The 24,777-nt window shown below is 43.3% G+C and overlaps 1 protein-coding gene across 2 annotated transcripts in view; it reads left to right on the top strand.

The window, feature by feature from the left end:
• capn5b (calpain 5b) overlaps positions 1 to 24,777 on the top strand; it is a gene marked incomplete at both ends in the record, with an annotated part of 156,657 nt that overhangs the window by 94,776 nt on the left and 37,104 nt on the right. For both annotated transcript variants that reach the window (XM_083634584.1, XM_083634583.1), the window contains 3 exons: positions 2,393 to 2,601; positions 8,923 to 9,115; positions 15,627 to 15,820. In XM_083634584.1, coding sequence (XP_083490710.1) covers positions 2,393 to 2,601; positions 8,923 to 9,115; positions 15,627 to 15,820 — 596 coding nt within the window. The remainder of the gene's footprint in view (positions 1 to 2,392; positions 2,602 to 8,922; positions 9,116 to 15,626; positions 15,821 to 24,777) is intronic.

The raw sequence follows: 24,777 nt of genomic DNA, 5'->3' as shown, positions 1-24,777 counted from the left end.
TAACAGCAAATGCATGTCTTTGTTTTGTTGTTGTTTTATATTTGGACACATTATTTGGTTGTAAAATTGTTGTGATCGATGGTCACACTCCACAAAGACTTTACTTGACGCCAATTTTTTCAATAAAAACATGTTCATGCTATAACGTTACATAAGCCTAATGTATATTTGTGTCTCATCATTTAGCATGTGCTGTGGTGTGCAGTGGCGGGTAAAAGTTACAACTAAGCCTCCCCTCAATGTTAAGGTGTTGGGCTGCCATGCTAGTGGCCGGGGTTCAAATCCGGCTTGTGGCAGTATTGTATTTTTACATAGATGTTTATTCAATGTCTAAAAAACATCTAATATAGACGTCTATTAGACGTTGAAATGACATCTAAGCTAAGACTAGATGACTAGACTAAACTTTCACTTTTAAACCTTCAATAGCCTTAAAGGAGAATTTCGTTTTTTTTTAACCTGGACCCCTCTCCTCACATTAATTATTATCTGACGACTCACCCAGTGTTCTCCGCAGCGTTTTTGTCCGTCTTAGGCGTTGTTTTGAGATCAATAGTGTGCAAGCCAGTCCTAGAACGGAGCTCCGTGGGGGCCACGTGGCAGCGTGCTTTTCATCCATGTAAATAGACAGTTTTATTCCCGTTTTCGACCCATATCGTCATAATCTGATCCATTCCCTCCATTCTCCATTCTACATTCCCCCTCTATTCTTCCCAGATCCCATTTCCTCCTGTCGGGTCAGTGAGACCAAATCTCGTCAAGTCAGTCCACAGGCCAGGAGCAGGAAAGTCTCATGGGACTTTCCTGCCGCTAATGCAACACCCCTATAAAATAACTGACTTTCCCACAAGTCCTATGCTTTTCAGGTGATATCATTTTCAGGAAGGAGAAACAACGGTGTGTAGGAAAGCAAGTTTTCTCAGCTCTCAGCTCGGCAATGTTTTTCTTTAATGATAGTACAATAATAACATGTAAACCCTGTTACCCTGTATTCCAAAGGATCTACAATGAATTTTATACATTTGAAAGGCTATTTAATAAATGCATGTAAATCTTGTGTGCCACTGTATTTTATTATTATTTATTCTATTTTATTACTTTATTACTTCTACCTTTTTATCTTTCTTATTTACTGTTTGCCTTATTTGCCTTATTTACATACACTGCCCTATTTACTGTTTGCCTTATTGCTTTATTTACATACATAAGTATAATTGTTGTGACTTTGCACCTACCAACTTGTATTTACCCACTGCACTATGTCTTAGCGGAGCCCCCAGCATAAGAATTTCACACGTGCGTAGGTGTTCAACGGAGTGACAATAAATATCTTGAATCTTGAAATGGTCAAGATAGGGCTGCAAACCCTGCCAAATTGGCCAGGAAACTACAGTACTAGTAGTAGTAGTAGTAATAGTAGGTCCAGTTGTTGGACCGGTGGTCCGCTTTTGGTGCGCACCCGAGTGTGATTGCTGTGTTCACACCTGCCCAAATGAACCGCACCAAGGGGGGAAACAAACTCTAGTTCAATTCAACCAAACAAGGCAGCTGTGAAAATGACCTAAAGCTATTCATTAAAATGTGTGAATGAATATTGTAGATGCGTAAATCATGAGTCAATCAAGTCAAAATCGAAAATTGCTTTATGGAGATTATTGCCATTCTTGAGACATGGAATAACACAAGTTATTCATACTTCTCTTACTGTCTATTTTGTGTGCATAGTACGCTCTGCACATTTTTGTTTCTTTTTTGATGATGAGTCTGATCTAACTAAGTACCATTGTGTGTGAATATGCGGTTTCTTTTCCACCTCTGTTGTGGAGAGAGGGAGGCCAATTTCAAGGGGTTACTTCAGAGCCAAAGTGCAGGCAGTCAACCAGTTACTCCCTCTCACCCATGTCCTGTTCCTGCAGGATGTATGAGTGTACCAGTTCCTCCCTCTCACCCATGTCCTGTTCCTGCAGGATGTATGAGTGTACCAGTTCCTCCCTCTCACCCATGTCCTGTTCCTGCAGGATGTATGAGTGTACCAGTTCCTCCCTCTCACCCATGTCCTGTTCCTGCAGGATGTATGAGTGTACCAGTTCCTCCCTCTCACCCATGTCCTGTTCCTGCAGGATGTATGAGTGTACCAGTTCCTCCCTCTCACCCATGTCCTGTTCCTGCAGGATGTATGAGTGGAAGAGCCAAGGTGATATATTTGTCCCCTAAATCCTGAATGCATCAGCAGACATGTGGGAATGCTGTCGCAGGCCGCTCCACCTTAACATTATTTATGATCTGCGGGCCCAATGGCTGATTGTTTGGCTTATTGGCTTATTGGCCTTGTGCTCATCCTACCTTCCTACCGTACCCCTCCCTCCCCCGCCCTCCCCTTCCCGTTCACCAGGTCATTCCCGACTGGAAGGAGCAGGAGTGGGACTCGGAGAAGCCTGAATCCTACGCAGGGATTTTCCACTTCCGCTTCTGGCGTTTTGGCGAATGGGTGGATGTGGTGATCGATGACCGGCTGCCCACATTGGATAACCAGCTGGTCTACTGCCACTCAGACGACAGCAACGAGTTCTGGAGTGCCTTGGTGGAGAAGGCCTATGCCAAGTTAGTATCGGCACCATCAAATACACAGCTCCAAGTAGATCAATATAAAAGACAGCAGAATAATCGTGGATTTTGTAATTTTACCCCTCTCCCTCCTCAAAGTTGAAACTATGAAACATTAATGTTAGCCTCGTGTCCATTTTTCATCAACTCAATGCAACAGGCATTATTGGCATAACTTTTGACATGCTACCAAACCAGGTAGAAATGATAACATTCTAAAGGAATGACGGCAATAGAAACGGATCAAAATAATTGTAATAATAATAATTGATATGAATTATCGAGCACTTTTCTAAGTACTCCATATAGTACTAAATAAACAGATATAAACATACACAGAATGATATAGAAAATAAAAATATCTATAGATAGTGGTCAATATAATAATGCAACAGTAACAATGTTGAGTGTATGACATGCATGATATACAGTATATTTGAATATACATAATAATCATCATCCCAATGACATCACTTGTGCGGAAATGGGCGGAGAGTGCACTAGGGGCGAGTGTCGATACAAATCGGGTGTCGCAATTATGGTGTCCAAAATACGCTTGCGCTCCCATGTGTTGTGCTCGTAGGAGCTGGTTTGGTTATGAAATATTATTATTAATAATGATTAATTATTAATATTCATAAATGTATTAGATTTGACAGAAAATATTGTATTCTCTGTAAGATTCGGCGCACCAGCGTGGATAAGGCCACACACCTGTCTAAAAGTCAAGTTATGACTATTTTAGACACCAAAGCAAATTATCATATCAGTCTCATAATGATATAATGTACATTGTACGCAGTGATGGGCAAGCTACTTGGAAAATGTAGTAAGCTAAGCTATCAGTTACTCTCGATTAAATATAGCTAAACTACATTGAAGCTATCCCCAGAGAAATGTAGCAAGCTAAGCTACGAGCAACATGGCAAAAGCAGCTTGCTACATCAAAGCTACTTTTTTCTCACATTGAATCAACTTCATGTCAAAGAACAACTTTCCACCAAACAATTAGGCAGGCAAAAAAAAAAAAAAAAAAAAAAAAACACTGGCACAATACGGTATTCAAAAACAGACAATAAAACCTGAACGTCTTCTTCATCACTGCCAGTGGCTCCCTCTGGCTCTGCCATCTTGCAAAGTTCGTTGCTGATGTGACTTCGCCAGCACATGACATATTTTGCCCTACCCTTAACCAATCGTCAGTCTTCATTGCCTAAACCCAACCCAATCAGAGGCAGAGTAGTGCCGGGTCTTGCTGCAAGAGAGGCAAGGATGCCAAAAAGCAAGGATGAGACAACAACACTTGTTGTCTGTCATAATGGAACTGGAAGTGCTTTATTGGCTACACAGGCACACTTGACATATGCAATGTCTCCTCCTGTTGAATCCAAACCACAGCAGAAATCTCCACTGCGTGCTTTGCTCATGGATTTTCCCTGGCGAGTAGCTTGTAGCTTTTGCGGGAAGCTACACGCTACTTGGGTCTATAAATAGCTTAGCTACTGAAAAAGCTACTTGGTTCAAAAGTAGTGAAGCTACCACCAAGCTACTGAGAAATGTAGTTAAGCTATGTAGCTTCGCTACTTGTAGCAAGCTACTGCCCAACACTGATTGTACGGTTAATTGAAGGGTTAAAGTCCGTAAGCTTCTGTCACAGATTTCCACAGATAAAATACCTCATGAATAATAACCAGGATTCATAGAATTATGTAATAAAAATATTTAATTAATCAAAATATCAATGGACATTAACATAATGATCAAAATGTCAGTTCATCGCATCTAATTCTACAAATTAATCTATCACATCTAGCTAATATATGAATAAACATTACATCAATTGTGTGTGTGTGTGTGTGTGTGTGTGTGTGTGTGTGTGTGTGTGTTAATTAGCATTTGTGTGGGGGTGTCAGAGAGAGAGAAGGAGGGGGAGAGAGGAGAAGAGGAGTGGTTATTCAGGTTGTCTCTGTGATGTCATCACAGAGGTGGCTGGGGGGCGGTCTGAAACCGCCTCCTTTCCAACATGGCGGTTTTGCCAAAATTAGGGAAGGACCTATGGTTAGACTGGTTAGACTGACTTGGTCAGTCAAAAGGGGAAAGTTTAGCCTAGCCTGTGTCAGTGACTCATCGTAGTTTGACCAGTGAACTCTCTCTAATTCAGCTTAACTGTATTCTAGCGGGTGGAAGTCCTGAACAGTTCCAGACCGTTCCAAGCTTAGCTCTTCCGTTTGAACCGGCTAGAATGGGCTCAGCTGGGAAGACGAGAGAGTGGGAGAGAGTGAGAGAGAGAGAGAGAGAGAGAGAGAGGAGTGGCACACTGATGGCCGCGAAGTTCGTCAGAACTTGACGTTCATCAGCTCTGCCTATAACACTTTTAGGTTTCTATATCATTCAACAGTGTGCAAAACATTCCACATCGACATACATGAAAATGTAATCAACCCTAACACTGCCCAGAACCATTAAACCATGAACTCTCATGTGGATTCACCCGGTTAAGGGAATCGTTCGGTTGTTGGGAAGGTTGCTCTGCACGGCGTCTCGGGGGTGCAGTAGAGAGGATGGCGTCGGTCTTTAGGAGCGATGTTCTCCGCGCAGCTCACCCTGGCCTGGGGACGCGTGCAGCGGAAGTCTGATGTTGGCTGAGTCGATGTCGGGGGCTGGCGTGCAGTTCTCTCTGTCGGTTGCGTCAGTGGTCTGCAGCTCTCTGTGGCTGGGTGCCACGGTGGTGTCCTTTCTGCAGCAGTTGGTTGGGTCTGCTGCGGTGTGCTCTCGTTTGGATGTCGGTTCGTGGTCCAGCTGGGCGTCTCTGGACTGGAAGAGCTGCTGCTCTAAGCACGAGTTTGAAAGCACAAGGATGGCTTTTCCTTGTGACTTATAACAACTAAACCGACTTGAATTAAACTGAGATTAAGTAGAACTATCCCAGTTACGCATGCTATTTACTGTTAGACTCAGGGCCTTTTCACTGTAGTCTATCTCTACCTCTGATGCTGGCTGTTGGGCTCAGTTCCTCCGGGGCCTGGTGAGGTCTAGGTGCTAGCAGAGGAGTGCAGAGAGGGGGGAGGGGGACGTGCTGGCTTCCTGGCACATCCTCCCCCTTCAGCAGCTCGGTTTGACTGAATGCTCAAGCTTAAACTCTTTGTTTTGCAGTAGTTTTAATGAAAACCAAATATTAAAATGAGCATGGCGTTGTGAGCCAATCACATGTTTTGGTTATTGGAGTGGGCTCAACCCACTCTCAAGTTTCAGTTCCAATGGCATTAGGCTCGTTTGAGATGAGCAAATTCTGCGCAGATTCGACCAGCGCCTTGCTTGCCCCATTGCATGATGGTTAGAAAGTTGTCCGACTTGCTCCGTCCTGCCCGACTGCGTGAGTCACGTGACTCTCGCGAGAGCTAGGCGGGCACAGATTTGGAGCGAGGCGCCGCAGTTGCTCCCCACCAACTGCGCCCGACTGCGGATGACAGAGGATGACGAGAAACGCATCAAGCTGAGCGCCCATTGGTTCAACACAGGTGCATCACAAACCCACAGTGAAGTGTAGAAACTTCAATTTTATATCTATTCCAAGCTGTCACTCCATATTTTACATAAATACCACCTGGAATGCCTACATTAAAATAAAAATAAGGAATATGAAGGGTTGTGTTATTTGAGCAGTGAGTGTGGGTGGCGCTAATGCATGTTTTAATTTGTTTACAAACCGCTGTTAAACAAAACGGTAGAAGAAGAAAAGCAGCAGGAAGTGTGCCGTCGGGGGTGTTCGACTTGTTGACGCCTCACCTGACTGTGCTCGCCTGCTCTCGTCTGCTTTCCAGGCGAGGCGGCAGTCATCTCAAACGAGCCTAGTGTCTCTAGTATGTTTACCTTTGGCTGTAGGGCCTAGATCCTCTTTGCGCGGCTCGCGAGACGATTGCGGCTCTAGACTCTTTCATTGGCGGCTCGCGGCTCGCAGCTGATAGAAATAATACAATCATGTCAGAACCATTCCCTCACTGCGGTGTCAAACAAACTGCGTGGCTGCCAGGTTTGTGGCCCTTTGGAGCACCAAATGGGGGTTGAAACTCACCATATAGCCTACTGGAATCTGGCAACACTGCAAACAAGCCAATGCCTTGTGGGGGGATTGGGCAGGGACGCAGAAACAGAGCGCTTCAGGTGTGACAGGGCGTATTGTTGCAGCTGGCATTTCCTCGTCGTTAACGAGAATGCGCAAGTTGCAACAATCAAGTCACCAGCGTCCCAGCGTCGGAGTTTTAACGATAAGCAAAGCAGCTGTCTGGAGGTTTGGAGCTGCATGCCAGAGAGAGACAGACTGAACATCAGAATGTTTTCATATATATATTTTTTAATCAAGTCGGTGTGAATGTTTTCATCACTTTTATCATTTTTTATATCGTTTATATATATATACCGTATATATATATATATAAATATAAAGTCGGTCTGAATGAATGAATTATGATTTTTATAATTGTTTCTAAAAAAATTATCATTGTTTCTAAAATTTTTATCATTGGTTTTATAATTTAATAAACTAAAAACTAAATCAAACGCTTGCTGTGTGGTTTTGCGGTAAAAGTGGCTCTCCTCCTGACTTTGACCGGCTAGTGTGGCTCTCATGAGCCGTTTTCCCACATGCGTACCGGAAAATTACCTGTAAGTCAATATCGGACATTTCCCTTCACACCTGGGCGCTCGCATGTGGGAATATAGCAGCGAAATTGCCTGTATGTTGGGGGGCGGGGCGGCACTGCAGAGCGGGTGGGGAGTGACGTGTCGGCAAAAAAAATAAGTTTGCTTGTCACACAATAAATCACACTCGTTTGACTTAAGAGGGCATGTATGTTGTATCATTCACATTCGCTAACCAGTCTTTGAACTGAAATATTTGAAGAAGTTGGGATCCGTGTCTGAGAGAAATAGCCTGGCTGGTTCGATGTTTATCCGTTCACCTGCGTCGCGTTGAAGCACTTTTTACAGACTGGCTTCGTTTGATGTGTCCGGGCTTGCCTTCGCTGTCGGCAACGTAAGCAAAATACTTCCACATTTCGCTTCGTGCATTTGCTTTCTCAACAAGCGTTGGGCAGCTTGCAAGAATCTCAGAGCTGTCTGTGTCCCTGTCGGGCTCCTGACTGAAGGAGGAGGACTGAAGGACTGGCCAGAGCGAGCAGGCAGCAGAGAGGGGAGAGGGGGAAATCAGCACGCCCACACATGAAGCTGACATACTGCTCTTATTATCACAAGATAATTTCGCCAGTTTGTTTTAATGTGCGCGAATGATTAGATTATGCCCGCTGGAACATTAAGCAACGTGTGTACACCTCGCCCATGAGAGAAGGACCGGCAAATGACTTGACACGTTTCACACTTGTGTCCCTGATCGCGCATACCGCTCTTGTGACTGGCTCGAAACTGGTGAAATGTCCGCGATGACGGGGTCGCGCTTATACCGGAAAACAACTTTCACACATGAAGGCAATAGACCACGTTCCGGTCATTTAGCGGTAAAAAGCGCATGTGGGAAAACGGCTATGGAGAAAGTAGTGAGGATCACTGCTGTAGGGGAACAATGTCTTGATTAGGTCAAAGGTAGACAATGCCCCACTCCCTTTGAAGCTCATGGAGGTGCCACCCCATGCTGATTAAGGAGTGACTTGTCCTTGGGGGCAACCATAAAATAACCATTTGTCCCCTCTCAGCAGAGGTTTCAGGCTAAAGAGGAAAGCATGTTAAGTCATGATATGTTCATTACTGTTCATATTTTCGCATAGTACAGTCCATCTGTGTCCATATCACAACACGTTTTAGCACAGATGCAGCCTGATGTGCTGTTTTCAAGGGTTTAGTTGACAGAGTAGCGTTAATTTTGTCATCTATTTTCTAATTTAGTCTTAGTCTTAGTCCTGTGTCAAATATCCTTGTTAGTTTTTGTCACATTTAGTCAGCCTCATCCTCTTTTTGTTGAGTCAAGTTTTAGTCGACTAAAAGTTTGAGCATTTTAGTCTCATCTTAGTCAAAGAAACTAAAAGTCTTGTTGAAAAAGGTAGTCGACGAACATCTTTCATCATGCACCATAGACATAATTGCAGCATTTACAGTAGATGTTTATATGAATAGAAATAAGTATACTCAATATTTACATTGCAGTCAACAGTCTAGAATAAAGAACCCAAATCAAATGTGAAGAAGACCTGCTGGTTGTACCATGCGTATATGTGCATACACATTTTTCTTTCTGTGGGAGGTGGCTGTAAATGTCACCTCCTAAGCAACTAGACGCCAATAACCAGACGCCTCCTCCTCTCCCTGCAGGGTGTATGGCTGCTACGAGGCTTTGGATGGGGGCAACACAGCCGATGCACTGGTGGACTTCACGGGCGGTGTCTCAGAGCCCGTGGACTTGCTGGAGGGCCAGATGGCTACGGACGAGGTGGCACGCAACCAGCTGTTTGAACGAGTACTCAAAGTCCACAACAGAGATGGCCTCATCAGCTGCTCTATTAGGGTGAGCGAAGAGTACTCGGACTCTGCCTAGAAGATGCCTTTCAGACCGCTCTTATTTGAACGCTTCTTGAAAGTTGAAACAGCCACCAATGCTTTTCAGTTGTATCTAGATCTTTATCAGGGCATATCCAATGTCTTGAAATTACTTTTACATGTTATTGTTACATTTTATTGTAAATCTTAAGCCATTCCTATACCAGTTCCTCTCATCTGGTCTCTTAGGCATTGACGGCACATGATTAAGAAGCACTGCTTTACACCACACCTCAGGGGTGCACTACGGTGTGCCGCTCCGTGCTGGCTAACGCTTTAGAAGAAAATGACCTCATGATTATTATTCAAGCATTTCTGCTTGTGCTCCCCCGTTGGGAGTGTCTGTTACAGCTGTTTGTTTGGCAACACACTGCAGCGAGAAAGAAAGACGATGCATTGTTACAATAGTATGCTTGCTAAATGAGTCCAGGCAAAGTTACACAGGACTCGCCTGCAATGTGTTTCTTTCGTCTGCTCTTCTGTGAATTCATATCTGCTTGTCTTATTTGGTTCACTCACTGGCATTGCTCAAGGTTTTTGAATGCAATGTCCTAAAACACATTTGCATGGGTTTCACTCACCCTTTTTCTCCTCATGGTCCATTCCTAGACTACCAGACTACCATCAACCAATTCTCAATTGTGATTCCAAATTAAGTGCACCTCAACTCTTAAAGGAACACTCCGCCAATTTTCAACCAGCTTTGTATCATTAGAACATCAGTAGTATATCAGAAAACTGTAAACGGTTTTGAAGTCTGTCATTTAATTTGACAGTTATTGAGTGTTAAAGTGTGGACCAGTGACATCACTGGTCCACACTAACTCAAATTAATAACTCATTAACTCAAATCAACTCTCAATAACTGTCAAACTAGATGAATGATGCATAGTTTGACAGTTATTGAGAGTTGATACAGTTACAGTTACAGTTTTCTGATATACTACTGATGCTCTAATGATACAAAGCTGGTTGAAAATGGGTGGAGTGTTCCTTTAAGTGACATGGCTCCTTTATATTCATGAGGTTTCAGCCTAGGGAATCTGGTATTCGACAGCGAGAGTGCAGAGAGCACGGCCAACAAGCAAAGTGAAAAACAAACTAAACGTTTGTAACATCTTCGTTACGTCATTACTTTAGCTAGCATTTTTTCTCCATCATGCATTGTCATTCTGGGAAGACAGGATCATATGTCTGCGCACTATAGAGAGGCAAAGTGACCGCCTACTTCCTGCTTCAGCACTGTACCAGAGATTTTCATCCACCATTTATTTTCCCATAAAATGCGTATAAAAATTGTTTTACTGGTTCAAACCAAACGGTACAGATATATTTAGAAACAGGAGAGATCGCATAACATTTCACTGGGACCAAAACATAAAAAAATGCGGGTTTAAAGAAAAAAAATCAATGTTTTTTTTTAGTTTTGGTCAGAGCGAAATGTTCTATGGTTTCTCCTGGTTATAGGGTTAGCTGAACCGTTTGATTTGAACCAGTAAAACTATTTTTATAAGCATTTTACGATATGTCTATGGGAAAATAAATGGCGGATGGAAATCTCTGGTACAGTGCGGAAGCAGGAAGTGACGTTCCACTTTGCCTCTCTATAGCTTTGACCCATCACAACCTGCGACTGGAGGAGGAGGAGGAGGCTCTTTGTTGGCCTTCATTGGTCCCTCTGTTCTTTTTTATTGTGGGGTTACAGTATCTGTTCCCACAGGTCCTTGAAACCATTGAAAGTTTGTGAATTTGAGGGGGGGAAATTAAGGTCTTGAAAGTTGTTGAAAATAGACATAAATAGATATGGGTTGCAAGTGCTTAAATAAGAATAGAAATTGAAGTTCTTTATGCCTCCACCGGCGATAGCCAGGCCGGAGGCATGATGGATTCGGGTTGTCCGTCCGTCTGTCCGTCCGATGTTCGTTAACACGATAGGGCAAAGTTCAAGGTCACTGTGACCTCTCAAACTCCATTTTCAAGCTCAGTAACGCCATATCTCAGTAACACTTTGACGGAATTTCTTCAATTTGGCTCAAACGTCATGGATGTCGACTGCTCACTTGTTGGCGGAGGCATATATCCGCGGTGCGGTCGTTCTAGTTTGATATATATTTTTTACAACAGGTGTAACACAGGACAGTTGAGAAGCACCCGATCTACTATGAATCACCTCATTCAATGGAAAGGAATTCCTTCAAAATGTCCCCATTCTCAAAGCCCATATTTGGACAGCCGTCTTGCTTAGCATGCCAGAAAGTAGCATCTATTTGTCTCGTCTGTCTACCCGACTGTCTGTACAGTATGTCATACTAATCAGGCTCATACAGTAGTTGTAGCCAGGAGAATTCCTACTGTATATGAGAACAGCAATGATGTGTCACATCGAAGCAAAGTGCATTCAACACATAATTACTGGATGGAACAAACACATTTGTGAAGCTTTCAGCCTGATGACTCGATTTCCTCTGACTTTTCTCAGCTTTCAGCCTGATGACTCGATTTCCTCTGACTTTTCTCAGCTTTCAGCCTGATGACTCGATTTCCTCTGACTTTTCTCAGCTTTCAGCCTGATGACTCGATTTCCTCTGACTTTTCTCAGCTTTCAGCCTGATGACTCGATTTCCTCTGACTTTTCTCAGCTTTCAGCCTGATGACTCGATTTCCTCTGACTTTTCTCAGCTTTCAGCCTGATGACTCGATTTCCTCTGACTTTTCTCAGCTTTCGATGCACAAGTGGCGTATTGCGAGTATTTGAAATTGTCACATCACTCTCATTTGTTATCGAATCACATACACCCACTGACAAGCCTCCATGTGTGTGCTTCCCCAGGCCACAAAACCACAAAAACCTTACCATGTGTGGGTTCCTAGGCAACTGCAAAAACTTCGCTGTGTGTGTGGTTTCCCAGGCAACCACCTAATTCTCCCTGTGTGCTGTTTCCCAGACAACAACCACAGAAAAATCCCTGTGTGTGGTTTCCCAGACAACCACAAAAATCTCCCTGTACACGGTTCCCAGGCAACTAGGGCTGCAACTAACGATTATTTTGATAATCGATTAATCGGTCGATTATTTGTTCGATTAATCGATTAATCAGATTAAAAAATGCACTGATATTGTTTCCATCCGTTTATTGAAAAACAACTTTTTTTTTGTTAAACAAAAACTCACCGGGCTTTGCTACATCAAATAGCTTTGACAGGGCATGAACGAATACAAAATACATACAAATGTATGGTGTAAGTGCAACAGATATCTTCATATCTTCTTAAATAAAGTGCTTTAACGCAGTGGTTCTCAACTGGTGTAGCCTCAGGACCCACTATTTTCCTTGTCATGAAGTCGCGACCCAAATTTCGGATTTTTTTTTTAACCACTCAAATTAATTGCACAAAAAATAGCGCATTAATTTAATACACAATGCCTTCATGCACTGTTATAAACTTCAAATGAACAAAAAAGTGCAACAGAAGTGCAACTAGGGCTAAAAACCAATTGAAATAAGGCAGACTTGAATTACAGGCCTATATGTTTTTAAATTTAAACAAGTCAAACTGGTCATGCTCAGAAAGTCTTATTTGAACTGTATGAAATATGAAATAAAATGCAGACTTATCTTGAATTACATGCCTATATGTTTTTAAACAAGTTAATAATAATAATAATAATAATAATAATAATAATAAAACAAGTTAACCTGGGGCCTGTACTACGAATGTTGTATAAGAAGATCCAGGATCTGTCCCTTGATCTGGTTTGTCTAAACCAGATCAGCTCGATTGTAGTTAACTTGTACTACGAACGTCGATTGCCACTCGTTAACTCGAACCAGGTTTTTCTAATCAAGCTCTCAGCTCGTGCACATAAAAATGCCCGTGCACTGGAGCTCGTGCCCACAAAAGAGGCGTGGTTTTTAACAACTGCCAATCAGAGTGCAATATGGACTGCTCCAACTCCTACAGCGCAAGACACGCCTATTTCCTCATTGAATGAAACCGCAAATGCAAATCTGCGTTGGATATTATTACTGTTCCCGAATGACTGTCTAAAGTGACCACTTTTATCCACACCAGTAATTTCTTTGAAGAGCGGTTTCGTAGGCTATCTACAGCTCTCTATCTACAGTCTTTTGTGGAAGCAATGTGTAATCTATCTCAGTCCAAAATCCGTATGTAGCTATAGACCATTTAGGCTCAATGAATAATAATGATCCGTGTCTGTACTTTGTTCAGTATATTGTATTTCAATTTGTAACCGTCAAATAAAATAAAATAAAATAAAATCAATGTGTTTAGTCGCACTGATTGAATAATTCCTATAGGCTAATCAATAAAAAAAAAGAATGATAATAAAATAAAATAAATGCTTCTGAACTGAATCGACACGGTACGTGCGGGCATATATTTCATTTATTAAAAAATAGCCTATTTTGTGGTCACATATTGTCAGCAGAGTCGCATATCTCCATATTTCATATAATGATGCTGGAAATATGAAGTTCAATCGAATCATACAGGCCAAAAGCAACAGAGTTGCAGCTGCAAAATGCAGGAGTAGCCTAGATATGAATCATCTTAATATGGGATTCGCCTGTGTGCAGGTGATCCCATATTAAATTGCTTAGATGTAGTAGGCTATTCCAGCATGTAGGCTATGACCATTTCAATTCCAACCCAACGTCAGTCTCAGCTCCGTTGCGCACACGGCACCGTGCGCTTTGGAGACGTTTATGTAACCTTTTTATGCCGGTTTAGTGATATTTCTCCACTCACTATTCAGCTGCAATCGATCAGCGGGATCAAACAACGTATCTAGGCTACTTAAAAGCACAAAAATGAATATATAAAAACATATTCCAAAGTGGTAAGTAGGGCTTAATTAAAATAGCCAACAAGTGCAAGGCTTTAGTCCTTGATTAACATTAACATTGATTAACATTACTCATTCAACATTACAATTTGTGCTCCTTCCTAGATGGGAAACTCATCCAGAAAGGGGTTGGCCATTTTTCCAAACTGCTGATTTGATTGGTTCGTGGGCGGTGTATTTAAGGTCTAATCTTATCCTTGCAACTTAACCTGCTGCGGACCAGGTTAAGTGTGAAGCATAAGTTGCTATGGAAATATATGTCGGTAAGAAGTTAACTTGCTTTGTAGTACGCCCAAACCAGGTTTAAACCTGAAGTTACCTCGCTAAACCACTAATCTTGCTTTGTAGTACAGGCCCCTGGTCATGCTAATCCAGTTTCAATAGTCTGAATTTAACTACCGTAATATGAAATAAAAAGGAATCACAGGCAGGCTATATGATTTTTAGTTAAACTGGTCATAACTTTTAATTAAACTGGGGCCATGCTAATCCAGTTTCAATCATCTGAATTGAACTCAAATTAAATATGAAATTAAAAGGCAGACTTCTCTTGAATTACAGGCAGAGCATATGCTTCAGCTTGTTAAACAAGTAGAACTGGTCAGGCTAATCCAGTTTCAATAATCTGAATTTAACTCAAATGAAATATGGATTTTTTTTTATTTATTTTTTATTATTTTTTTGCCAAAAGGGCAACGAATCGATAATCAAATTTGTTGCAAACGAATTTAATAATCGATTTTAATCGATTTAATCGATTAGTTGTTGCAGCCCTACAGGCAACCATGAAAACCTCCCTGTTTGTGGTATCCCAGGCACTGATTGCGTTAAAGCAATATTTTACGTCTTTTACTGTTTTGTTTTTTGTTTTTTTTACAATGATTATAAAATCTGCAGGGCATCCGTCATTTTGACAGATCGGATACTGAAATGACCAGTGCAGTTCCTCTTCAGCCAGAGTTGTGAAGTCGGGAAACATTTCTCCCAGGGAAGTGGTCAGAAGTCGGCAAGACTCTGAATTTGGGATTTCCCGATCCTGCCATCACCCGCTTCACTGAGAAGAAATCCCAGAGCGTGCACTCCTTCTGCACCTTGGAGCACGTCTGTGGGTACAGCAGAGTGCGCTCCTGCTTGCAGCATCAGGAAATCCCATCTTCAGAGAGCCTTGCAGACTTCTGATCACTTCCAGCAGAACGTGGCTTCAGCCTTCAGAACAAAATTAAAACAGCCATGAGAAGGCAAAGACGCAGCATGCGTTTGATTACACTCAAGCGAGCACACAGGAGGAAGGTCTGAGTTCAGGCTAGGTTGCAGCAAGTCAATTGAGTTCAATTGAGTTTCTTGTAAATGGTTTGTTCGTTAATTGTAATTGTCTAATTCTGTACAATTGTGTTGTTCATATTTGCCTGTCACAATGTTTTAAAACGGTGTTTTAGTACCCTCCGCTGCCACTGGTGGTGTTTTAGTGCCCTCTGCTGTGTATTTATGACCCTGTCTCTCGAAATGACAGACAAGGAGAACGTCTAACGCAGCTTCTGATCCCAGCAGGCAACCATAACAGCATCCCTTATTTCTGTTGACAACCACAACCTCTTTTGCGGTTCCCCAGGCAACCACGGTGGAGGACATGGAGGCACGGCTGGACTGTGGCTTGGTGAAAGGTCACGCCTATGCTGTGACGGACGTACGTAAAGTGCGACTGGGTCACGGGCTGCTGGCCTTCTTCAAGTCGGAAAAGCTGCAAATGATCCGCATGAGGAATCCCTGGGGGGAGAAGGAGTGGAGCGGCCCCTGGAGCGACAGGTAAACACAACATGAGGAATCCCTGGGGGGAGAAGGAGTGGAGCGGCCCCTGGAGCGACAGGTAAACACAACGGGCCTCGAACCTGGACCACCAGGAAAGGAGGATGATACAGGATGATGGACATGGATTCTTCTCCATCTTCATCCTCCTCATCTGTCATGCGCAATATCTCAAACGCCACTGGTCCATAGACCTTATTCACAGCACGGCCATCTTGGGATGACGTCACCCACTGGTTGGGAACGCAACAAGACTCTCATCCAAACCCCTGTCTGAACATGGAGCAGTAGACCAAAAGTTTGAGTTCTGTCACACCAATTTCGTTTGATCACATCGATAAATGGGCAGATGAATGTGTGTACAGGATTCAAAACAAGGGCTACAGCAACTGGATCGAGTCTTATATCCACGATATTCAAGGAAGCGCAGCCGATGGTCTAAATTGTAAACTGCCGTACACCCTTGCACCACTGAGCACCGAACCGAAACATCTGGCGCTATGGATGCAGTAAATAAAACAGCAGTGACGTTAAGCTTATGCAGTAAATAAAACAGCAGTGACGCTAACCGTATGCAGTAAATAAAACAGCAGTGACGTTAACCTTATGCAGTAAATAAAACAGCAGTGACGTTAACCTTATGCAGTAAATAAAACAGCAGTGACGTTGACCTTATGCAGTAAATAAAACAGCAGTGACGTTAACCTTATGCAGTAAATAAAACAGCAGTGACGTTAAGCGTATGCAGTAAATAAAACAGCAGTGACGTTAACCTTATGCAGTAAATTATATAACTATTTATACAGTCTATGTCTGAAAAAATAAGCCTGATTGTATAGAAGTCAATGGGAAAATTGACAGGTTGCCGATCACAGACCAAGAGAGCTCAACAGGCACGTGATGTTTCGAAAAATCTTTATATAACAAGTTTTAAGGCCAAGAGCTGAGCCATGACCTACTGAATCGTGAGTGACCATAAAACATTCGGTTTGAGCAAGAACAAAAAATAACAACGGGGGGGGGGTAATCTCATTTTGATGGCGACAGTCAAAATGCCAAACTCGAGGCTTCAAAACAGGAGTCCACAACACCAATGGGTGACATCACAATGGGCGATGTCCATAGTTGTATACAGTCTATGGTTAAAACTCAGTAAGGCTGATACAACGATCTGTCGCCTTGTTTTGACCTGTAATTGTAGAATCTCTCTCGGGCCAATCAGTTTAATTTCACAAATGCCAGAAGAAAATCAACCCTTCTTCAAAATTGGATCAAGATACTGTACTGCGTGTGACGAATGAACAAACAAACATACAAACATAACGACTGTATGAATGGAGAGTGATCCATTGTCCCTGTCACAATGTAGACAGCAACACAATGAGAAACGTCCCGTGGAAGATGAACAATAGAGATGCAATCAAGGTAATGGGCCTGAGATGTTGCTTTCCTTCACTCGATACATTCGGCCCTTTTAGAGCATTGCTTGTTTGTAGAGAGCGATAGCAGACAGATAGCATCATGCCCAGTACACTCCCGCCGCATCCAAATGGGCTGAATTCAAACGTCTGGGTGAATCAGAGTGACTGGTTTGTGCGAGTGGCCAGGTGGACAGAGCGATCTGTCCTCCGCGGAACAGAGCGCCTCATTCCCATAGCTCTCTCCTTCATTCATCTCTCCCTTTACTCGCCTAGCCCCGCTACGCTGCACCCTGCAAGCTATAGATGAGGCCCGAATGAAGTTGGACGCTGCAAGACTCTGTCTCTAGGGCTGCAACTAATGATTATTATTGTGCTTGCAGATAGGCAAGCACAATCTTAGAATCTCTCATACTTATTATTATTGTGCTTGCAGATAGGCAAGCACAATCTTAGAATCTCTCATACTTATTATTATTCTTTTTATTATTTTTCTTCTATCCAAAAGTTTGCTTCACCATTTCTCCTACAGTTTTCACACTACACAGACATGGGAGACATCAAAACGTGCGGCTCATTGAGGAATCGTGTGCATTTGGATTGCTAAGGGTTTCGTTCGCCGGTTTTCGCGATATTGGCGTTAACGTACGATTTTTTTCCCCATTCACTTGAATGGGGTTTCGAAATCGTTGGCATTAAATTAGCTCTAGCTCAGACACCGTATGACCTGCTATTACCAAACTTTGTAGGTAGGTTTACAGAGTCACCTTTTACTCTGTGCGGGAAAATTCCACTATTTGACCAGATGGTGGCGCTATAACAGCCGTCCTTACGTTTTGGTCCATAACTTTTGAACCGTAAGGGCTACATTCAAAATTCTTTTTTCCCTGGATTCCTTGGGTCATTCCGCATGTTTGAATCATTATAATGCGGATGAGGAATGGTGAAATTCCATTCCCTAACAATGTTAAAGCTGCATTCAGCGATGTTTTTGTGTTAAAATAAGTGTTAAATGGCTCTATATTCTGACAGCAATCACTGAAATAGATTGGTCAGTGACTTGAAACCCCCAACCCCCCGCTGTCCTTAATGTCTCTCCTGTAGTCCTGCATGCAGGGTGGACGTATCTTCGCAAGCGTAACTCGTAGAGACTCATGGATGGCGGCGTTGGTTTCGGGGTGAAAAAAACATAGAGTCAGCTGACCTTCCGTTTCCCAGAAAATGTAAACTTTTCTCTGATTGGATAGTGGGAGGTCGGCGCCAATTTTTATCCAATCAGAGAAATGTTTACATTTTCTGGGAAACGATAGAGGACAGTGGGGGGTTGGGGGTTTCAAAATGGTAAATGGCCTGCATTTATACAGGTCATCCACCCGCGGCAAGGGGTACTCCTCCAGCTCAGAGGCCCGGTTCACCGTAACCTTGTAGTCCCCACAAATCCTTACTGATCTGTCCCCTTTCAAAACTGGAACAATGGGAGCCACCCACTTTGAAAACTGGACAGGTTCAATGATTCCCTGCCTCTGTAAACGTTCCAGCTCATCCTCGACTTTGCTCTTCATGGCATAGGGCAGGAGGCCTCGGCTTGCGAATTTGCTTCGGGGTCAACATGAAGTTTCACTGTGACCCCTTTCAATGTGCCCAGCTCGTCCCTGAACACATCACTGTACTGTTGCAGCATGTCCTCGATCGTGTCTTTCGTGCTTGCGTACTTAATGTCATGCCAGTTGAGTCGGATTTTGCGGAGCCAATCACGGCCCATAAGCCTGGGCCCGCTGCCTTTAGCTATCACCAGCCTGGCGCGTGCCTTCTGGCCTTCAGCTGCTATGTTCACATATAGCACCCCTAAATGAGGTATGGGCTGCCCTGTGTAAGTCCTGAGTTTGTAGTGGGGCTCAAAACAGCACCTATAGGTCGCTTCCGGCAGGGCTCCAAACTCGTTTTTTTCCAGGTAGCACTAGTGCTACCTACTGTTTCATTAGGTAGCACAAAAATAAATTAGGTAGCACCATATTTTTTTACCGTGTGACAATTAACACATAACCTTTTCATCAGGCCTCCTGGGGGCCTTTCCCTTGGAGAACCACACCTTAACATCCTGCCTGGCATCATAGTCCTCCAGTGCTGGACCCTCAACACTAATACGTAGAGATGCTCCGATCAGCTTTTTTGAGGCCGATCACCGATCACTGGAAGCAGTATCTGCCGATCCCGATATGGCCGATCACCGCGTCAAATCCATCAATTCAAGCCTTCTATTTATTGTGTCGCATTATTCATATATTTAATTATTCTTAACAACATCGACATTGTATATTAAGTATTAAAATTAGGAGATGAGAAAGTATCATGAGTTGGCAACCGTTTTATTATTATTTATTACAGAGTAGACTGTATACTGTAACTTTCCTGTGGAAAAATAAATAGTCTTATAAAACAAAAAATATAATACTATGTACACAACATGTGCACCAACACAGCTTGGAACATGTCTGTGAAAGCTGCAGCGATAGCTCCGCGGTGTGTGACCCAGAAAACTCTTGTGAGTGAAGTACAACTTTGTTCAGGTCGAACTTTTCATCAATAAACTGCGCAGTTAGGCTCAGCATGGACATAGGACAGACACTCGAACTCCAAATGTCAGTCGTGAAGCTGATTGACGTGGTGTTGTCTTTCATAAGGCTCTCGATGTGCTTGTAAACAATTTGGTATAATTCCGGCAGGCAAACGTCAGTTAAATATTTACGTCCTGGCAGCGTGTAACGTGGATCCAAGCAGGATATGAGGCGTTTGAACCCGAGGTCTTCCACAACAGACAGCGGCTGCTGATCAAGACATATGAATTCCATTAGCTTTGCATTTATTTCTTTTCGTTTCTTGCTGTCGTTGCTGACTGTTATTTCCATCAGTCTTTGTGTTGCTGACTTCGCCTCTGGTGAAATAAAGTCGTGACTCGTGGCGGTGGTTTCAATTGTTTTCAGAGTGAAAAAAGTCCGCTGCTCAGCAAGCTCCTGTAGTTAGTTGAGCTGCAGCGCTCCGCTAGGCCGCAGGGTGTTTGGTGAAGCCGCGGTCTTGCCTGGTGAGAGGCCGCGGGGTACAGGGCAGGCTTCACTCTGTTGCGCCTCTTCCCTCCGTGCGCAGCGCAGCGCATGCCTGAGTTTGACTAACTACAAAGTGATATCCATTCTCCTGGCGGATTGTCACATTCGCCCATGCGGTATCTCCTTTGAGCACACAATGCAAACGGCAACAAGTTGTAAAATTGCCAGACAGGCGACGCCATGTTAGCTGCTCTGCTGTTTGTTCTCGCCCAAGCTGCTTTCGCTATAGAGAGAGTGCAACTTCCAAACACTTTTTCGCCACTACCCGGTGTGTGTATTGTGAGTGAGTGACGTAACCGCTGTCTTGCAGCACAGAGGCACGCGCAGGCAGACGGGGAGCAGAGGGGACAGAAAGATGCGATCTGAAGCAGGCGATTGGTTGGGGGGGAAAAAAATATTATCCTCTCTCATTCTCCCAAGTCGCACGAGTGCGACCTGATTGCAAATTAACTCGCACATTTTGAAATTAGGTGGCACATGCGACCTAATAGGTCGCACTTTGGAGCCCTGGCTTCCGGAAAGAAGCGCCAAAATTGGCACAAATACTCATTGTGGACTGTTATTTTGATAAAAGTAACTGGCCACGCAGAAATTTTATTTTTTTCCAAGATGGCCGCCATTTCCAGCCTGAAAACACTATTTTGGGGGCAACTTTGGGTAGAATTTTCCAATATGAATGATCTTGTTATCAAACCATACATTTATGACCACAGAGAAGCCAGATTTATTTCATGAAAATTTCAAAATGGCTGCCATTTTAAAGATGGCTGCCATTTCAGCAATTTTTACCATAGGATTTCATTGTGCAGGGCGATTTTGATGATTCTGGTGTCAAATAACTATGGAAATTAAAAAATTATACATCAGAAATCATTTGTATATCTCCTTTTACCATTTACTCTGCATATCTTTTCAAAGTAATGTGAAAATATGCATAAACAACAGTATTTTAGCACAACTTTTATTAGAAATGTATAGGAAATTGACATTTTATTTTCACAGGGAGCGATTATTTGGTTACAATTGAATTTGCATAAGCTATAAATAAATAAATACATTAATCTATTAACTCATTGAGTGCCAATGACGACTATAGTCGTCAATTCAAATAGTAACGTTCAGTGCCAATGACGACTAAAGTCGTCAATTGCGTTTTTTGACGGTGGGACGTGGATTAAAGCCTGATCCATCTCCTGATTGATTGATTGATTGACTTTATTTGGTGAATGTCAACAATGAGACAGGGAATACAGATAATCACCGAGGATATAAACACAATAAAGCCATAGGCTTGTTTCCATTGTGGTCCTCTAACAAACAACATGAGGGACAAAAACAACACACGAATGGGTATCACCTTCTATACTCAAATTAAGACTTTTAACATTATTACTAGATTGAATAGGAATAATGGCACACTTGAATATTATACAATACATAAACATTTGTTGTTAAATGTAAGGAATTAACATACACAGAGAAACAAGAAAAACGAGGGGGGGGAGGGAGTGGGTTTGCGGGGGACGGGGGTTTGCAGTGGGAAGTGGAGGGAGTAGCTCGTCCACAGCAACACTGGAGGCTATGCTATCATTCATAGCAGAATCCATATATCTATGGCTCCTGTGAAAGTATGGTGGATGTTGAATGTGTAAAAGCTATTTTACAGACCCATTAGGTGGCGACAGTGCTCTCCAGATTACAGAAAGGCGAGGAAAAAACAGAGAAGAAGTCATGGGGAAACGGAAATCGCATCCGTATGCATCGATATGCATGAAGCATAACGTTAGCTGTGCCTGCAGCAGCCAATCTGCTGCCACAATTGAGCCCCTCCGTGTCCGCTGCGATAGCCCATCCGCATGATTAGTTGTGGAGTTGTTATTATTCTCAACTGGAAGCATGGGAGCCGGTGACAAATACACGCGGAACGCTGTAAAAAAGCTGGATGTAACGCACTTTTCAGTACAGAGCAAACGCAGCAGAGAGCCACCAGAGACACTCCCACGGAGGTGGGGTTTGCAGTTGAGCGGGGTGGGGCACGCAGGGCAGCATACAACACTGACCCAGACAGCAGGACAGGATTGGCAAACAAGCTAGAATATCTGATGCCCACCAGCAGTAAATCAAGACCAGCAAGAAGCTGCAACCAGCAGCGCACGCAGGGGCCAGCGCTGCTGGTTGCAGCTAAAAAATATTATTTTGCCAAACAAAATTCCTTTGTTTTCACTGTTTTATTGAAGGAAATTATTTTTGAGGTGTGACTACATCAGAAAATATTAGCTTCAGAGTCAGTCATGTGCTTGAAATGCTTCATTTCACAAAAGGCTAATTATCTCAGCTTCTAATTTGAAACGTCTCTTTTTGCTGAAATCAACCTATCTTCTCCGGCTCATAACTAAAGAACGGAAAATGATATCAATAAACTTTTTTTTGCTGATGATAGAAGAGAGTCTCATCGTTCTCTGGGTGTGCTCGGTGTTTACATAGTAATATCACACAATATTCTGTGGGCCTCGAGAAATCACTGAAAACGCTCTGAAACTCTGGCACTGGGAGCATCCGTTTTCCAAAAGTGGCTGGCACTCAATGAGTTAATTAATAAAGTACATTTGATCTAATAATTACCACTTTTATAAATGGACACCTTGCTGTAAAGTAATTACATAATTTTTTGCTAAAACAATTAATAGCTTTGAAAGAATGAGAGTCAAGGTGGGGACAGGAAATCAATGAGGGGGGGGGTCATCTCCTGAGTGTCCTGCAGGTGGTGCAGGCTGGCGCTGGAGTAGTCCTTGACACTACAGCTGCTAGGCAGGCTGACCCCTGAGTTGCTCATGTTGCTGGTGCTCCGCTCCAAGTAGCCCAGCTAAAATACTGTTGTTTATGCATATTTTCACATTACTTTGAAAATATATGCAGAGTAAATGGCAAAAGGAGATATACAAATGATTTCTGATGTATAATTTTTAAATTTCCATAGTTAAAAACCTGTCATTTGACACCAGAATCATCAAAATCGCCCTGGACAGTGAAATCCTATGGTAAAAATAGCTGAAATGGCAGCCATCTTTGAAATGGCAGCCATTTTGAAATTTACATGGAACAAATCTGGCTTCTCTGTGGTCATAAATGTATGGTTTGATAACAAGATAATTCGTATTGGACAATTCTACCCAAAGTTGCCCCCAAAATAGTGTTTTTGGGGCGGGAAATGGCGGCCATCTTGGAAAGATCGAGATTTCTGCGTGGCCAGTTACTTTTATCAAAATAACAATCCACAAGGAGTATTTGTGCAAATTTTGGCGCTTCTTTCCGGAAGCGACCTATTTTACATTGAAAGTGCATTTTTTGAGCCCCACTATTGAGCTTTGACGGGCGGATGGGAGGCAGGTCAGACCCCCATATCATCCTGTAGGTCTCCTCACTGATGACCGATGCAGTAGCTCCTGAATCAACCTCAAACTTAATGTCCTGCCCTCCGACAGCGACTGTGGCATAATAGGGCTCTGGTGGCTCCTCATCCGTTTCCACTCCAAACATGTTAAAAGAGCATTTAGCCTCTTCTCCTTCATCATCCTCTTCTAGGCAATGTGTGTCTGCCCGAGACGGTTTAGCCTTTCCCTGCCAAGGCTTGTTTTTTCCTTTTGAACTCCTGCACTTTTTAGCTAGGTGTCCCTTTTTGTTACAAGCATGGCAGACACTATCTTTGAATTTGCAGTCATTTGCATAGTGTGTCCCCCCACACCGATAACACGCCACCCGTTTTGTCTGCTGCATGTTTTCCTCTTTACCAGTCTCTCTCCAGACTTGGTGCACTGTCGCCATCTGCGACCCCCCATTTCCCTTCTGAATATCTTTGGCATTATTAGCAGCCATCTCCATACCTTGGGAAATCTCCAGGGCCTTCTTGAAAGTCAAGGGCGGGGCCTCCCCCAGCAGGCGGCGCTGTATAGCGTCATTGTTGATGCCGCATACCAGCCTGTCACGGAGCATGTCGTCCAGCCAGTAGCGGAGCGTACACCGGGGCAGAGGGTGCGCCCGCCCCGGGCCCACTCGTCAGGCCCCCATCAAATTTTTTTTTTTTTTTTTTGCAGGCCAGGCCAGGCCACCGGGCATTGGCCCGACGTGCCCGATTATGCAGTCCGCGCCTGTCTGTGTGTGAGAGAGAGAGAGGGAGACAGGGGCAGACAGGGTGCTGTCTGTGACAGCCTGTCGCTGTCCATCTGCGGTGGTGCTGAACCGAGGGCTGTGCCTCGGTGCTGAAACATCTGAAGAGGCCTGGCTGGCAACCTGTGTTTTTCTTTTTCTTCTTCAGAACAAGCTTGTCTGTAAAGTGGCTTTACTGTAGGCTTTCTTCGACATAATATTACTTGGCTCAATGAGTGACAAATTGTGTTTTCGGATATAGGGGCTATCAGCTATTTTACATTACATTACGTCA

Source organism: Poromitra crassiceps (genome assembly GCF_964638095.1).
Source record: "Poromitra crassiceps genome assembly, chromosome: 1".
NCBI classification, from domain to species: domain Eukaryota; kingdom Metazoa; phylum Chordata; class Actinopteri; order Beryciformes; family Melamphaidae; genus Poromitra; species Poromitra crassiceps.
The sequence above is the reverse complement of the archived record's forward strand: the minus strand, read 5'-3'. Positions and strand labels throughout refer to the sequence as shown.